This window comes from Doryrhamphus excisus, linkage group LG17, assembly GCF_037039965.1.
Source record: "Doryrhamphus excisus strain RoL-2023G ecotype Guam linkage group LG17, RoL_Dexc_Guam_v1.1, whole genome shotgun sequence".
NCBI lineage: Eukaryota > Metazoa > Chordata > Actinopteri > Syngnathiformes > Syngnathidae > Doryrhamphus > Doryrhamphus excisus.
This window is the reverse complement of record NC_136373.1, coordinates 14,810,643-14,828,640: the sequence shown is the minus strand read 5'-3', so window position 1 is coordinate 14,828,640 and position 17,998 is coordinate 14,810,643. Positions and strand designations below refer to the sequence as shown.

At 40.8% G+C, this 17,998-nt stretch overlaps 1 protein-coding gene across 6 annotated transcripts in view; it reads left to right on the top strand.

Annotated features, from left to right (window-relative positions):
- hdac9b (histone deacetylase 9b) overlaps window positions 1-17,998 on the top strand; it is a 40,348-nt gene that overhangs the window by 19,560 nt on the left and 2,790 nt on the right. For all 6 annotated transcript variants that reach the window (XM_058084675.2, XM_058084674.2, XM_058084671.2 and 3 more), the window contains 5 exons: window positions 5,980-6,111; window positions 7,858-7,973; window positions 12,572-12,694; window positions 14,306-14,483; window positions 14,561-14,775. In XM_058084675.2, coding sequence (XP_057940658.2) covers window positions 5,980-6,111; window positions 7,858-7,973; window positions 12,572-12,694; window positions 14,306-14,483; window positions 14,561-14,775 — 764 coding nt within the window. The remainder of the gene's footprint in view (window positions 1-5,979; window positions 6,112-7,857; window positions 7,974-12,571; window positions 12,695-14,305; window positions 14,484-14,560; window positions 14,776-17,998) is intronic.

The window sequence follows — 17,998 nt, the reverse complement described above, 5'->3', positions numbered from 1 at the left end:
CCACGCCTTCTGAAACTGAGCGTTTTGAGCCATCCCAAACTTTGTAAATTATCGTTATCTGAAACTTAGCATCGTTTAAGACGGGAATATAACATTCTAACTAAACTTAATGGTCAGAAAAGTTGAAAAAAAAGCATAATAGGTCTACTTTTTATCCACAAATGAGGATAAAAGACAGTCTGCAGAAACATGAGAACCGCATGAGCCCGACTCTCACACTGATAAAACTACTTGTTGCTCCTTGGATTCCTGAATCTATATGTGGTCATTTCCTGCTCAGTCCTTCCTCCCCCACTTCCTGTCTGTCTTCATTAGAGCCCTCTGAGAGAGCGTGGCACGCGAGGCCGGCACACAAAGGTAGTGTTGTTCCCAGGCACTCGCTGCCACTGATGGCTGATTGGCAGGTGTTGCTGAGGTCAGCGTGGCAAAAGGCAGGATGGACCTCGAGAAGATTGTTTGTTTAAGAAAAGATAGCTTTCTCAAAACAAGGTTAGAGATGACTCAATGAGACACCCGACTGCTTCATTCGGCCAAAGGGTCAAAGGCTAATGTTTATTCTGGTTGAGGTTCATAATCAGATTTGTCAGTAATATTATATTTTGTCACACATACTTCTCGGTTCTCTTACAAAACACAGTAAATAGCTTCTTATTCCAAGTTTAGCAGGAAGCAGCGTTGCCAAATATTCCCCCGAACGACATGTGACTGTTTCTCACATGGCTAGGTTTCATTAAAAATACTGAATATCATAAATCACTCAGGTTGAACATTACTTTTTTGGATCAGCACCAAATTGTACACCTTTCACAGATACTACTACCTACTTTTCAAGATTAATGTATTACAATATTCACTGAAATTAAAATGAGAAAACATCCTGTCAGCAAAAAAAAAAAAATCCTGCATACAGACCAGATTTTTATGGGTTCCATCCCTACATCACTAGTAGTTTTTAGATAAATGTACAAAACCAAGCATTATTTATTGCCTATAATAAACAATTACTACCTTCTTACCGGAGATAATAAATAAGGGAGGTTTGTCGGACTTGAAATGTGAATTTTACCATTTCACACTGGAAGCCGAGGAACCTTAAAAATCCTCTATAATGCAAAATGGGCTTTTTAATGATGTTCTAACAGTAATATGTTGCCCCTCAAGCCTGTTAATGAGCACCAAACATAAGAATTGTTTGCTCCACTTTTGAGAGGCGAGCCGCTCAAACGGTGTTGTTTGAAGTTCCGAGTTTTCATAATGGACAAAAATATCCTTATGGATATGCTACTAGCTATATGAGCCAACCCTGGTCTTCTAAATATGTTACTAGACATGATATAACGCCTATATAGTCACCTTTACATTCGTAAAGGTAAACAACACCCTCTAGTGGTAGCAGTAGTAAATACAGTAAATACAGATGATCGCTCCAATACACCACAAGGACACAGAACACAATGTGCATTCATACGCTGTGAAAAGCTCCACTTTTGAGAGTCGAGCTGCTCAAACAGTGTTGTTTGAAGTTCTGAGTTTTCATAATGGACAAAAATATCCTTATGGATATGCTACTAGCTAGCTATATGTGCCAACCCTGGTCTTCTAAATATGTTACTAGACATGATATAACGCCTATATAGTCACCTTTACATTCGTAAAGGTAAACAACACCCTCTAGTGGTAGCAGTAGTAAATACAGTAAATACAGATGATCGCTCCAATACACCACAATGACACAGAACACAATGTGCGTTCATACGCTGTGAAAAGCTCCACTTTTGAGAGGCGAGCCGCTCAAACGGTGTTGTTTGAAGTTCCGAGTTTTCATAATGGACAAAAATATCCTTTTGGATATGCTACTAGCTAGCTATATGAGCCAACCCTGGTCTTCTAAATATGTTACTAGACATGATATAACGCCTATATAGTCACCTTTACATTCGTATTATCCAATATAGTGTTCCTTCTCTACTCTCACTTGAGTAAACAACACCCTCTAGTGGTAGCAGTCGTGACTACAGATCGGTCACTCCAATACACCACAAGGACACAGAACACAATGTGCGTTCATACGCTGTGAAAAGCTCCACTTTTGAGAGGCGAGCCGCTCAAACGGTGTTGTTTGAAGTTCCGAGTTTTCATAATGGACAAAAATATCCTTATGGATATGCTACTAGCTAGCTATATGAGCCAACCCTGGTCTTCTAAATATGTCACTAGATATGATATAACGCCTATATAGTCACCTTTACATTCGTATCATCCAATATAGTGTTCCTTCTCTACTCTCACTTGAGTAAACAACACCCTCTAATGGTAGTAGTAGTGAATACAGATCGGTCACTCCAATACACCACAAGGACACAGAACACAATGTGCGTTCATACGCTGTGAAAAAAAACAAGCAAGTTCGCGAGAGGTGACCCACGATGTCACGAGGGTATAACAGATATAAGTAGTTAAAATTAGCCACTTAAGATTATTCAAATCAATAAAATAAAATAAAAGCCTGACATCAATTACTGACATCTAGTGACCAATATAGAATACTACATTCACAAGTTGGTGGTATTAATGGCTTATAGTGTATGCTAAATATACTGTATGCTAAATAAATGCTTAATTAGCCCCCAGAATATGTACACTTTGCTTAAATATGCTAATTTTTAAATTGTAATATGTGGGTTCTCTACAGCTTCTATGGTTATCATCACTTTTTCCCCCATTATGGCTAGGTTAGTTGGAACAAATGTGAGGAATCCCATTGTTTATTTGGGATATATTCAGGTATTCCACAATGAGATGTATTTATGTAATATTTTATTTAGAACTGTATTTTTACCCCAAAATGAGATCAAAATCTGAGGCTAACCGGCTAACCTTTGAGGTTCCATTACATTTTGCGGCTTCCATTATTTCCTACTGGTAGCAATGAGCCCCAGGATGTTTTTTTTCCCTACCACGGAGACCGGTGAGAAAGTGTTCCTTCCCATGCTGCTGTCTGGCGTTCCCGTGGCGACCAATTGGGATACGTTGCTTGGTGGCAGCGGTGTGTAAAAATAGAAAGCAATCAAGGCAGCGGGGCGTAAAGCAGATTCGCAGGACTCCCCAGCAGCCTTTTTTTTCTCTCTTCCGTTCCGTTCTTTTTCCTCCTGCCTCCGTTCTTCCTCACGCTTTCATTCATCCTCACGCCCACAGGATTAGAGGTTCGCGCCACGTATTAGGGATGAGGCTTTGGCTGCCTTTGACAAATGCCAGAAATAGCAGCATCTGGCCCACTGAGCCTCCCCCCGTCCACCCTGCGGCACCGCCCCCACATCCATCCTCCCCCTGCAGGCGCGTCATGGCCCCCACCTCGCCATGTTCAGCTGTATGTTCGACACAGAAAACCTCTTCAGATATTGATTTGCAAACTGAATAATTAAGACTGAGTGTCTGATTGTGTAACAGCTTTACATAACATGATTATTCGCCTTGCTGTAGGTGGCCATTTTAAACATTTCACTATCACCATGTTGACAACCTTTACTGCAAGTTCATAGTTCTTATGAAGTACTTTAAAGTTTAGTTCACACAGTATAAAACTTCATGGTTCACCATTTGCATTCCATGCAATTAAATCAATAAGTAAACACGGAACTGCGTATCCAGAAGTGCTCGGGAGTGCTTGGAAGTGTGACCAATCACAGCTGAGTGGGTGCACCTGAGGGGGTGGAGTTAATTAAACAGACCGTTTGAGGTGAAGCCGGAAGTCAATGGAAATACTGCAGGAAGATCTAGAAAGCTTTCTGTGCGTGTTATTGTGTGTAGCTGCTCTATAGGAGTCCACATCTCAATACAAATTGTCCATTGTCCAGTAAGGACAATTTGTCGCCAATTAACCTAGCATGTTTTTGGAATGAAAACCCTCGCATGCATGGGGAGAACATGCAAACTCCACACAGAGATGACCGAGGGTGGAATTGAACTCGGGTCTCCAAGCTGTGAAGCCTGCGCTCTAACCACTAGCACACCGTGCAGCCTGCTATGCCACAACATTCATTCATTTTCTACTGCTTATCCTCACAAGGGTTGCGGGGGTGCTGGAGTCTATCCCAGCTTTCCTCGGGCGAGAGGCGGGGTACACCCTGGACTGGTGGCCAGCCAATCACAGGGCACATATAGACAAACAACCATTCACACTCACATTCATACCTATGGACAATTTGGAGTCGCTAATTAACCTAGCATGTTTTTTACCCGGAGAAAACCCACACATGCACGAGGAGAACATGCAAACTCCACACAGGGGGTGGAATTGAACTCAGGTCTCCTAGCTGCGAGGCCTGCACGCTAACCACTCGACCACTGTGCAGCCCGCTATGCCACAACATAACACAAAAAAATAGTTTTACATTCATTCATTCATTTTCTACCGCTTATCCTCACGAGGGTGGCAGGGGGTGCTGGAGCCTATCCCAGCTGTCTTCAGACAAGAGGCGGGGTACACCCTGGACTGGTGGCCAGCCAATCACAGGGCACATATACACAAACAACCATTCACACTCACATTCATACCTATGGACAATTTGGAGTCGCTAATTAACCTACCGAACATTCAAACTCCACACAGGGGGTGGAATTGAACTCGGGTCTCCTAGCTGTGAGGCCTGCGCGCTAACCACTTTACCACCGTGCAGCCCGCTATGCCACAACATAACACAAAAAAAATAGTTTTACATGAAAATAACCATGAACTATGAAATATGAAATATATATGAACTATTTACAATGTTTACATTTAAATGCCGTATTAACATGCTACACCGGCAAGATGTGTTGGCATTTACTGTCCACACGGCAGACATGATTGTTTTTATTTTGGCACACCTCATTCATTTTCTACCGCTTTTCCTCACGAGGGTGCTGGAGCCTATCCCAGCTGTCTTCGGGCGAGAGGTGGGGTACACCCTGGGCTGGACAACCATTCACACCCACATTCATACCTATGGACAATTTGGAGTTGCTAATTAACCTAGCATGTTTTTGGAATGTGGGAGGAAACCAGAGTACTCGGAGAAAACCCACGCATGCGCGGGAATTGAACCCTGGTCCTCCTAGCTGTGTGGTCTGTGCGCTAACCACTAGACCGCGTGCCGCCCATTTTGGCACACCTGTGCATTGTAAAGGAAGGATGACAATGCCCAAGATGTTGGTTCGAGCAAGGCACTACATTTGTTCAGGCCGGAATAGTGCCAGTTACAGGTGATTGTCATTGAAAAACATACGCATATGACGATGAAATGATTTTTGACCAGTATCCGATCGATCAAAGCAAAGTCTGAGGTTTTGTTTTGTTATACGTGCCTTTATCCCGAGTAAATTAACTATTCAAATTTTGACAAATGTTATAAAAAATATTAATAATCGCAGATAAAAAGCACAAAAAACGCTAATGTCTCATGGGAAAAATACTTGCCTTTCTATCAAATCTGATTGATTGTGTCTGGATCAGGTTAAGAACCGAGGAGCGCGTGCAGTGTGTTGGTATTTCTGTTTTGCATTAGCAAGAGTGAGCATGTGGTGTGTGTGGGGGGGGGGGGGGATTGCTTGAAACATCTGCCATGTTTTTCTGTTAGTTTAACTATTGCTACTGTATCACACTGTGGTCACGAGGGCGGGCAGGTAGCGGAGATTTTCACTTACAGCCCTGCGTGTTGCTCGGGCTAATTTAGTCCAGATGAAGTGGAAATGGCGCCTAGAGCCTGACTCATTTAATTGATCAAAAAGCGACTTTGAATTTGTGGTAATAGTTTGTATTTTTCTAAGCTGATTTGGCAGTCTCTTCTTTTTTTTTTACGATGCTCATGTTTGCTTTCACAAGCGTCATTACGCCGGCTGGAAAAGAATACAGCTTGACTCGCTCACACAACCAGATCATTTTTCTTCCTGAGAGAATGAACCGAAACTAACCTAAAGGTCCTTTTTCTGTTTTTTTTCCAGCCTCTGAGCCCAACCTGAAGGTGCGGTCCAGACTGAAACAGAAAGTCGCCGAAAGGAGGAGCAGTCCCATGCTCAAGAGGAGAGACAGCAACCTCATGACGCCTTACAAGAAGAGGGCGCTAGAGCTAATGGGTATGATGGACTGTTTCTGTTAAAACATACACTAAAACCCCCCCCTCGCAATATTTATGTATTTGTTTATCATTTGTTTATTAGCTATTTCCTTTTATTGTTTTAAGTCAGGGGTCTCAAACTCAATTTACCTGGGGGCCACTGGAGCTAGGGTCTGGGTGAGGCTGGGCCGCATCAGGTTTTCCAAAAAAAACAACAAAAAAACGCATTTATTAAAAACAGAAAAATTAATAAACTTTGCTTTGGTTCCGATTTTCTACAAGAAAAAAAAACATTCCACGGTTCTCAAATATCTTCATTTTTTTATTTTTCTACACAAAATAAGATGATAAATAAATAAACAAATCAAGAATAAAGAAAATCAATCAATCAGTAATAAATAAATAAATATAATAATAAAACGGCAAATAATAAAAACTTAAGAAACCACATATAGTTGGTGGGTAGACAAATTATTTTTTTCAGATTAAAATGAACAAAGCATTATTAGAACCCTGTAGACATGACAAAACACGACTATAGTCACATTTATACTTTTTTTATTTACAACATATCGCGCAACTAACTCGCAAACTAGAAAAAGCTATTTCCTTTAAACTTAAAAAGCCAAAAACTTACCACTTCCACACGGATAGGGAGGATAACTATTAACAGTTATAAGTGAACAAAACAGTTAGAATAATATAATAAAACGGCAAATAATAAAAACTGCAATTAAATCAATAAGTAAATACGGAACTGCGTATCCAGAAGTGCTCGGGAGTGCTTGGAAGTGTAACCAATCTGGGGGTGGAGTAAATTAAACAGATCGTTTGAGGTGAAGCCGGACGTCAATGGAAATACTGCAGGAAGAGGTGCAGAATCTGGAAGATCTAGAAAGCTTTCTGTGCCTGTTATTGTGTGTAGCTGCTCTATAGGAGTCCATTGTCCACTATGGACAATTTGTCGCCAATTAAACTAGCATGTTTTTGGAATGAAAACCCACGCATGCACGGTGAGAACATGCAAACTCCACACAGAGATGGCCGAGGGTGGAATTGAACTCGGGTCTCCTAACTGTGAGGCCTGTGCGCTAACCACTAGCTCACCGTGCAGCCCGCTATGCCACAACATTCAACATTCATTTGTTGTGGATATTTTGATGTATAAAAACAACTTTGGTAACGAATGTGTTAATAATATTTTGAAATGACCGAGGGTGGAATCAAACTCTGGTCTCCTAGCTGTGTGGCTTTCGTGCTAACCATTTGCAGCCATCCCATGGTCGTATTTAGGCAAAAAGAAGTGATGATGTAACTTCATAATAGAAGAGATCATGTTTAGTATAGAATCATGTTTTGAAATTGTAACCCCCTGCATGGTGTGGAAGTGGTTAGCATGTTGGCTACACAGTCAGGAGATCGGGAAGACCTGGGTTTGAATCTTTGTTTGGACATCTCTGTGTGGTGTTTACATGTTCTCCGTCTAGATTCGTGCTCCGATTTCCTCTCACATTCACACTCAAAAACATGCTAGGTTAATTAGCGACTCCATATTGTCCATAGGTATGAATGTGAGTGTGAATGGTTGTTTGTCTATATGAGCTGTGTTAAATACTGTAAGTGCTGGGCTGCTTTTATGTAACAAAAAATAGTCAATTGTAGTCAAATGTCACAGGAGAGTATTACATAAGATATTCCAGGATTTTTTTTTGTGTCTTGTGAGCGTGTGAGCGTGAATACTGAAAACCACCTTGATGTTCTGTAGATTCTACGCCCACAAACAGTGCCCCCGGCTCGGGCCCCAGCTCCCCCATAGGGGCCTCCAGTGCCTTGGGGGCTGAAAACGGACCCTCCTCTTTGCCTACTACTACAAAAACAGAGGTACGTCAGCCAAATGAAGCATACAGTATATTTTGCATGTATTTGGTGTGAAAGTACGAAAAGCTTGCTTGGCGTTCTGCCTGCAGCTATAAAAACAGCCATTTGCCCCTCTGTCTGTTCCCCTCTAGTGAAAATGACTACCCGCACTGACATTAAAGAGGCACAGCTTGACCCATATGTCCGACTGTGCCGGGTTTACTTGTGTTAAAACAACACATTTTGCAGGAAATGTGAGTGTTTAAGTGCAAACAACAGAAGAAGAATCCTGCTCGTTTTTTATTCCTCCAGATGTTCTGCACAATTATTCTTAAAAAAAAAAAAAAAATTCAAGTTTGGCTCTGAGCTTTGCTGTTGGCTTGTCATTGTATTTCTGTCACTGGCTCGGCTTCAAGGTATTTCCCAGTAGATTTAAAGACTGAGTTTACGGACCACGGCTCCCCCTTTGGACCGAGCCCACAAAAGCGACCGTTATAGCGGGTGGCAGATATGACACATCTCTTTGCAATCTTAACACAGCAGCTGTGTTTTTGCTATAGCATGGCTGTTTACTCTCGCGGGGACCTCCGGTGAGACGCCCTGACATCGGTCTAAGGCTGGGGTCTCAAACACGCGGCCCGCGGGCCAAATGTGGCCCGCAGGACGCGAGTTTGAGGCCCCCGCCTTGATATGAAAGTTTAATGTTAGTGCGGCCCACGCAAGTTTGATATGGATGCTGTATGGGAAAAACTGTTAATAGTTATCCTCCCTATCCGTGTGGAAGTGGTAAGTTTTTTGGCTATTTAAGTTTAAAGGAAATAACTTGGAGGCTACCGTTTAGGTCGCTAGCTCTCTAGTTTGCGAGTTAGCATGTGTCTCAAGACCCTGCAATTGCACAATATGTTGTAAATCAGGGGTCTCAAACACGCGGCCCGCGGGCCAAATGTGGCCCGCAGGACACCAGTTTGAGGCCCCCGCCTTGATATGAAAGTTTAATGTTAGTGCGGCCCGCGCAAGTTTGATATGGATGCTTTATGGTAAAAACTGTTAATAGTTATCCTCCCTATCCGTGTGGAAGTGGTAAGTTTTTTGGCTATTTAAGTTTAAAGATAATAACTTGGGCCAAATGTGGCCAGCAGGACACTAGTTTGAGGCCCCCGCCTAGATATGAAAGTTTAATGTTAGTGCGGCCCACGCAAGTTTGATATGGATGCTGTATGGGAAAAACTGTTAATAGTTATCCTCCCTATCTGTGTGGAAGTGGTAAGTTTTTTGGCTATTTAAGTTTAAAGGAAATAACTTGAAGGCTACCGTTTTAGGTCGCTAGCTCTCTAGTTTGCGAGTTAGCATGTGTCTCAAGACCATGCAATTGCACAATATGTTGTAAATCAGGGGTCTCAAACACGCGGCCCGTGGGCCAAATGTGGCCCGCAGGACACCAGTTTGAGGCCCCCGCCTTGATATGAAAGTTTAATGTTAGTGCGGCCCGCGCAAGTTTGATATGGATGCTGTATGGTATCATGTACCCAGAAAAAATTATTACGTTTGATTAATGTTCATGTTAAAGGTTAAATAACTGTTAATAGTTATCCTCCCTGTCCGTGTGGAAGTGGTAAGTTTTTTGGCTATTTAAGTTTAAAGGAAATAACTTGGAGGCTACCGTTTAGGTCGCTAGCTCTCTAGTTTGCGTGTTAGCATGTGTCTCAAGACCCTGCAATTGCACAATATGTTGTAAATCAGGGGTCTCAAACACGCGGCCCGCGGGCCAAATGTGGCCCGCAGGACACCAGTTTGAGGCCCCCGCCTTGATATGAAAGTTTAATGTTAGTGCGGCCCGTGCAAGTTTGATATGGATGCTGTATGGTAAAAACTGTTAATTGTTATCCTCCCTATCCGTGTGGAAGTGGTAAGTTTTTTGGCTATTTAAGTTTAAAGGAAATAACTTGGGCCAAATGTGGCCCGCAGGACACTAGTTTGAGGCCCCCGCCTAGATATGAAAGTTTAATGTTAGTGCGGCCCCGCGCAAGTTTGATATGGATGCTGTATGGTATCATGTACCCAGAAAAAAATTATTATGTTTGATTAATGTTCATGTTAAAGGTTAAATAACTGTTAATAGTTATCCTCCCTGTCCGTGTGGAAGTGGTAAGTTTTTTGGCTATTTAAGTTTAAAGGAAATAACTTGGAGGCTACCGTTTAGGTCGCTAGCTCTCTAGTTTGCGAATTAGCATGTGTCTCAAGACCCTGCAATTGCACAATATGTTGTAAATCAGGGGTCTCAAACACGCGGCCCGTGGGCCAAATGTGGCCCGCAGGACACCAGTTTGAGGCCCCCGCCTTGATATGAAAGTTTAATGTTAGTGCGGCCCGCGCAAGTTTGATATGGATGCTGTATGGTAAAAACTGTTAATAGTTATCCTCCCTATCCGTGTGGAAGTGGTAAGTTTTTTGGCTATTTAAGTTTAAAGGAAATAACTTGGGCCAAATGTGGCCCGCAGGACACTAGTTTGAGGCCCCCGCCTTGATATGAAAATTTAATGTTAGTGCGGCCCGCGCAAGTTTGATATGGATGCTGTATGGTATCATGTACCCAGAAAAAATTATTACGTTTGATTAATGTTCATGTTAAAGGTTAAATAACTGTTAATAGTTATCCTCCCTGTCCGTGTGGAAGTGGTAAGTTTTTTGGCTATTTAAGTTTAAAGGAAATAACTTGAAGGCTACCGTTTTAGGTCGCTAGCTCTCTAGTTTGCGAGTTAGCATGTGTCTCAAGACCCTGCAATTGCACAATATGTTGTAAATCAGGGGTCTCAAACACGCGGCCCGCGGGCCAAATGTGGCCAGCAGGACACTAGTTTGAGGCCCCCGCCTAGATATGAAAGTTTAATGTTAGTGCGTCCCCGCGCAAGTTTGATATGGATGCTGTATGGTATCATGTACCCAGAAAAAATTATTATGTTTGATTAATGTTCATGTTAAAGGTTAAATAACTGTTAATAGTTATCCTCCCTGTCCGTGTGGAAGTGGTAAGTTTTTTGGCTATTTAAGTTTAAAGGAAATAATTTGGAGGCTACCGTTTAGGTCGCTAGCTCTCTAGTTTGTGAGTTAGCATGTGTCTCAAGGCCCTGCAGTTGTGCAATGTGTTGTAAATCGGGGGTCTCAAACACGCGGCCCGCGGGGCCAAATGTGGCCCGCAGGACACTAGTGTGAGGCCCCCGCCTTGATATGAAAGTTTAATGTTAGTGCGGCCCCGCGCAAGTTTGATATGGATGCTGTATGGTATCATGTACCCAGAAAAAATTATTACGTTTGATTAATGTTCATGTTAAAGGTTAAATAACTGTTAATAGTTATCCTCCCTATCTGTGTGGAAGTGGTAAGTTTTTTTTTAAAGATATTTGAGAACAGTGGAATGTTTTATCAGCTAGCTCCAGTGGCCCCCAAGTAAATTGAGTTTGAGACCCCTGGTCTAAGGGTTAGGGTTTGTGGAGACAAACGGACTGTGGCGTTTAATTGATATCCCAGGCGCTGGTAGCCAAAGAGACACCCACATGCGAGCAACATAAACACACAGGCTTGCTATTGTTTCTTTGGAAGCTGAGGCTCCGGTTGAAAGTCGTTGATGGCGTGCGGGGCCGTCTGTAGACCTCATGCCTGCTGCAAAAGCATCGTGTGTTTACACACCGTTACATTAGGTATCCTTTTTCAGAGGGAACGGGTCCCTCGGGTCGAATACGGGCCGGATATCCACGTTCGGGTCACTGAGTACTGGTAGGGGTCGCAAGGATAAACAAGGCTGTTCCAAAACCACATGCTGGTCGCCTTCTCTGCTGGGTACAGGAAGTGTGCCCCAGTAGTGACGTCCTCCTGGAGAGACGACCCGAAGGCGGTGACCAACAAGTATTCAGGGGAATTGGGGGACAGAATAGAACCTTGTAAACAACAACTACATCTGTTGTGGGATATTTGGATGTATAAAAACAACTTTGGCAACTAATGTGTTAATATAGTATTTTGAAATAGCTGAGGGTGGAATCGAACTCGGGTCTCCTAGCTGTGTGACCTTCGTGCTAACCACGTGCATCCATAATGCAAATTCACAATCGAAGAGATCGTGTTTAGTTTAGAATCATGTTTTGAAATTGTAACCGCCTGCATGGTGTGGAAGTGGTTAGCATGTTGGCTACACAGTCAGGAGATTGGGAAGACCTGGGTTCGAATCTCGGTTTGGACATCTCTGTGTGGAGTTTCCATGCTCCGGTTTCCTCCCACATTCCAAAAACATGCTAGGTTAATTAGCGACTCCAAATTGTCCATAGGTATGAATGTGAGTGTGAATGGTTGTTTGTCTATATGTGCCCTGTGATTGGCTGGCCACCAGTCCAGGGTGTACCCCGCCTCTCGCCTGAAGACAGCTGGGATAGGCTCCAGCACGCCCGCGACCCTTGTGAGGATAAGCGGTAGAAAATGAATGAGTTATTGAGCTGACTGATGGATAGTTAGCAGAGATTCAGGCTTTATTTTAAGATGTGTAGCGAAGCCTGTATATATATATATATACATATATATATATATTTTATCAATCTGACAGCAATGTTTTCTGTCCCTCTTGTGTCCTATAGAGATGGCCTTCACAGCCAAGATTATTCCGACCTGAGAGCTCCGTGTCCGTGTTGAGTTTGTACACATCTCCGTCCCTACCCAATATATCTTTGGGGCTTTCAACTGCATCGTCCCCTATGAATGTAAGTATGATAATGGTTTTATTTCATTTGAACATACAGATTACAATTGAATGCATCACATAATCAGTTCACAGTTCCACATGTCCAAAAGGAGTAGGAAGAAGCAAAGCTTATGAAATCCTACCCCTTCATCTGGTACTTTTACAATCAGTTACATTTGTTCACTTCCTGCTTTCCGAATATAGTTTTATTTTATTTTATTTTTTTTATTTTTTTGTCACCTACCGAAGTACGAGGTGATATGACCATACAATGACATAACATTTACAAACAGTAACTGTTACATTTGTTCACTTCCTGCTTTCTGAATATAGTTTAAGTTCATTTATTTTATTTTATTTTTTTTGTCACGTACCGAAGTACGAGGTGATATGACCATACAATGACATAACATTTACGAACAGTAACTGTTACATTTGTTCACTCCCTGCTTTCCGAATATAGTTTAAGTTCCTTTATTTTATTTTTATTTTTTTTGTCACGTACCGAAGTACGAGGTGATATGACCATACATAAGATAACATTTACAATCAGTAACTGTTACATTTGTTCACTTCCTGCTTTCCTAATATAGTTCAAGTTCATTTATTTTATTTTAATTTATTTTATTTTATTTTATTTTTTTGTCACGTACCGAAGTACGAGGTGATATGACCATACAATGACATAACATTTACAATCAGTAACTGTTACATTTGTTCACTTCCTGCTTTCCGAATATAGTTTAAGTTCCTTTATTTTATTTTATTTTTATTTTTTTTGTCACGTACCGAAGTACGAGGTGATATGACCATACATAACATAACATTTACAATCAGTAACTGTTACATTTGTTCACTTCCTGCTTTCCTAATATAGTTCAAGTTCATTTATTTTATTTTTATTTATTTTATTTTATTTTATTTTTTTGTCACGTACCGAAGTACGAGGTGATATGACCATACAATGACATAACATTTACAATCCGTAACTGTTACATTTGTTCACTTCCTGCTTTCCTAATATAGTTGAAGTTATTTTATTTTATTTAATTTTTTTGTCACATACCGAAGTACGAGGTGATATGACCATACAATGACATAACGTTTACAATCATTAACTGTTGCATTTGTACACTTCCTGCTTTCCTAATATAGTTTAAGTTTGTTTTGGGGTTTTTTTGTAATTTTTTGTCACGTACCGAAGTACAAGGTCATATGACCATACAGTGTATCATTAGATGAAGAGTTTTTTTTTTTTTTTTTTAAATCTTGAAAGTCGGCCATCAGTGGCTGCAACCTCCATGTGACCACAGGCCGCTCACCTCTGTGGCACTCCATGATTTTATCAGCCATTAGATAAATATTGTGGTGCAGTGTCTGGTGTCAGGCGTGCTCTTATCTTCTACTCTTACCTCATTTATCACCACAAAAAGTCCAAGTCCACTCAAGTACAACTCTTGATAACCCGCCACTTGATTTATCATCATTCACTTCAGGCACATTCCAAGGAGGTCTGCTCTTCAACATAAAATGGCTCCTATTTTTATACTAATGTCATTTATTAGCACAAAGTGTCCTACATAACTATATTATGCTGAGCATCGTGTTTTGTTGTGTCCTTTCTTCTCAGGCGCCAATGGGTTTGAAGGACAGATCAGCAGAAATAAAGCATGGACTTCCCGGGCATCTCCTGGGTCCTGTTCCCCTTCACACCGGTCTAGAGTCCAAAGTGGGCTCCAGTCACCAGGCTCTGCTCCAACACCTCCTCCAGAAGGAACAGATGAGGCAGCAGAAGATGCTTTCCACTGGTAACGCCAAACGGTCAAACATTTGAAACGACTTTTAATAGAAAACTAGTATTTATTTTTATTTTATTATCCCCGAGGTCCGGGTTCCTTGTCATCCCACCCTCCGTCCCCTTTGGCCATGAAGGATCGCCCTTCCAGCAGTCGCCCTAAACTACCCAAACATCGACCCTTGAACAGGACCCAGTCTGCGCCCTTACCCCAGAACACACTGGCCCAACTGGTCATCCAGCAGCAGCACCAGCACTTCCTGGAGAAACAGAAACAGTACCAGCAGCAGATCCATATAAATAAGGTATGCTAATATTCACATCACAAGGGAGAATTTGCTTTTTGAAGTATTTTCGGGCTTTTCTTCCAATGCACAGTACAGATAGAGGTTGACATAGTTGTACACTGACCATTTTTTAGTACATGGTATTCTTTCTATGACTTGGTCAGCTAGGGTTTGTAGTATGCTGAGTTGATACCATTTGATACCAACATATCATGGCCGCACGCACTAATGCTAGCATACGCTGTTGTTATGCCTTAGCTCTGGACACCGCATTATTATATTCAGCAGTCTCCACTTTGCTGTAGTGGTCCGGTTTCACAATCTCCCTATGGCGGCAATGGTAATGGTAATGGTTTTATTTCATTTGAACATGCATCAGATTACAATTGAATGCATCACATAATCAGTTCACAGTTCCACATGTCCAAAAGGAGTAGGAAGAAGCAAAGCTTATTAAATCCTACCCCTCCATCTGGTACTTTTACAATCAGTAACTCTTACATTTGTTCACTTCCTGCTTTCCTAATATAGTTTATTTTTTTTTGTTTTATTTTATTGAATAAATTAATTTTAAAAATTAAATAAATAATAATAATAATAAATTTTATTTTATTTTATTTTATTTTATTTTATTTTATTTTATTTTATTTTATTTTATTTTATTTTATTTTATTTTATTTTATTTTATTTTATTTTATTTTATTTTATTTTACCAAAGTATGAGGTGATATGACCATACAATGACATAATGGGTACCATAGTAACTGTCAATATAGTGATACATATAGTATGATTCCACATACTGAAATGCTATGGCTTTTTAACGTCATCCTAGCATAGAAGTGTTTCAAATGTAGTTCTTCCCTGAGATCATATTTCTCCTCTCTTGTAGAGAAGTATTGGATGGCATTTTTAGCTAATTGGTTATTTTTAGCCTTATGCATTATTTTAGCTGTTTGAAGATGAACTATATCAGCAAGTTGAAGTATTTGTGATTTTAGAAATAAGGAGTTAGTATGTTCTCTGTAGGCGGCATTATGAATTATCCTTACTGGCCTTTTTTTGCAGTACATTTAGTCAGTGAAGATTGCTTTTATAGTTATTAGCCCATATTTCCACACAATAAATGTACTGCAAAAAAAGGCCAGTAAGGATAATTCATAATGCCGCCTACAGAGAACATACTAACTACAATATTTAGTATGTTCTCTGTAGGCGGCATTATGAATTATCCTTACTGGCTTTTTTTTGCAGTACATTTAGCCAGTGAAGATTGCTTTTATAGTTATTAGCCCATATTTCCACACAATAAGTAAGATATGGTAGAACCAGAGAGCAATAAAAAGTGTGGAGTGATTTATGATTGAGAACAAAATTTTGCTTTGTTCGATATTGAAATATTTTGGCCAGAACCGAGGGGGCATGTCTCTATGCAGTGACGGTGGTGCTGGATGGGGGGGTGCCGGGACCCCCAATCATTTTAAAATCCTTTGAAATGATCAGGATAGGACTCCTTTCAACACACTCATTTATTTTTCAACCTTTGTGTAAAATCAAGTGGTTGCGGTCTGTTCTTCCTTCGCTGTCCTGTTGTTATTTCTGCTTCTCTGCCGGACTTGAAAATGGGGGAAGAAACGCTTCCTCTGCACTTATTCTGTTATCATAGCTTAAGGCATCAGTGCTGTTCACATGCTAACGCTGTGAAATTCAATTCAGCTAAGTTCAAACACAGAAGGAGGGAAAAAAATAGCGCCCAGAATACATTTTGTTCCTCTATGGCAATATTTGTGTTTCTGAAAGCTGGCCGAGGTCACGTCGTGAGACACAGAGACTAATTATTCTGGTGAGGGACGCGTGTGAGGTGGATGACGCCGTGAAAGGCGGTATTGTGTGAGCGCACACATTGATGTGTCCCAACACTGGGCCCTAAGGAGTCATAGGGAAACCACTGAGGAACTCTTACCGGGAAGGAATAAAAAGTACAAATGACCTCAGTCATTTGTACAAGTGACATGTGAAGATTTTCACAGTTTTATTGCGGATGGCATCAAAATGAAAGTAAAAAAAAATATCAACTATTTCGGGGCCTGCGATTTTTCCTCTTTAAGTGAATCGCGGACAGAATCAAAAAAATTGGCTAAATCACTAAACATGTCAAAACACTGGAGAAAGTTGGCGTATAAACTGTGGAACTAATCTATTCCGGAACGTTAATGTAAGCTAGCTGGGTTAGCTTAGTTTAGCAGAGCATGCTTGTGATTGAATCACCAAATTGGCCCGTAAACACAGAAAAATGACAAATTATGAATAAAACACTGTCATAATGAGGAGAACGAATGTTTCAGTGGGGAAGTATTTTGCCGTTGCACCGCGAAATGTCATCATAAACAATAACCCGCCCCCGCCTGAACTAAAAATGTCGAAACACTCGAGAAAGTTGGCGTACAAACTGTGGAACTAATCTATTCCGGAACGTGAATGCAAGCTAGCTGGGTTAGCTTAGTTTAGCAGAGCATGCTAGTGCGGCTGTATGAGTGTTTTTATAACGTGTTGTGATTGAATCGCAGACAGAATCACCAAATTGGCCCGTAAACACAGAAAAATGACAAATTATGAATAAAACGCTGTCATCATGAGGAGAACGAATGTTTCAGTGGGGAAGTATTTTGCCGTTGCACCGCGAAATGTCATCACAAAACAATAACCCGCTCCCCTCCCGAACGAAACATGTCGAAAGTTAGCGTACAAACTGTGGAACTAATCTCTTCCGGAACGTTAATGTAAGCTAGCTGGGTTAGCTTAGTTTAGCAGAGCATGCTAGTGCAGCTGTATGAGTGTGTTTATATTGTGTCATGATTGAATTGCAGACAGAATCTACCGCTAGCTGGGTTAGCTTAGTTTAGCAGAGCATGCTAGTGCGGCTGTATGAGTGTTTTTATACCGTGTTGTGATTGAATCGCAGACAGAATCTACCGGAACGTGAATGCAAGCTAGCTGGGTTAGCTTAGTTTAGCAGAGCATGCTAATGCGGCTGTATGAGTGTGTTTATACCATGTTGTGATTAATCTACCTTAACCACAAGCATGATTTAAATTAAATTAAATTAAATTAAATTAAATTAAATTAAATTTAATTTAATTTAATTTAATTTAATTTAATTTAATTTAATTTAATTTAATTTAATTTAATTTAATTTAATTTAATTTAATTTAATTTAATTTAATTTAATTTAATTTAAATC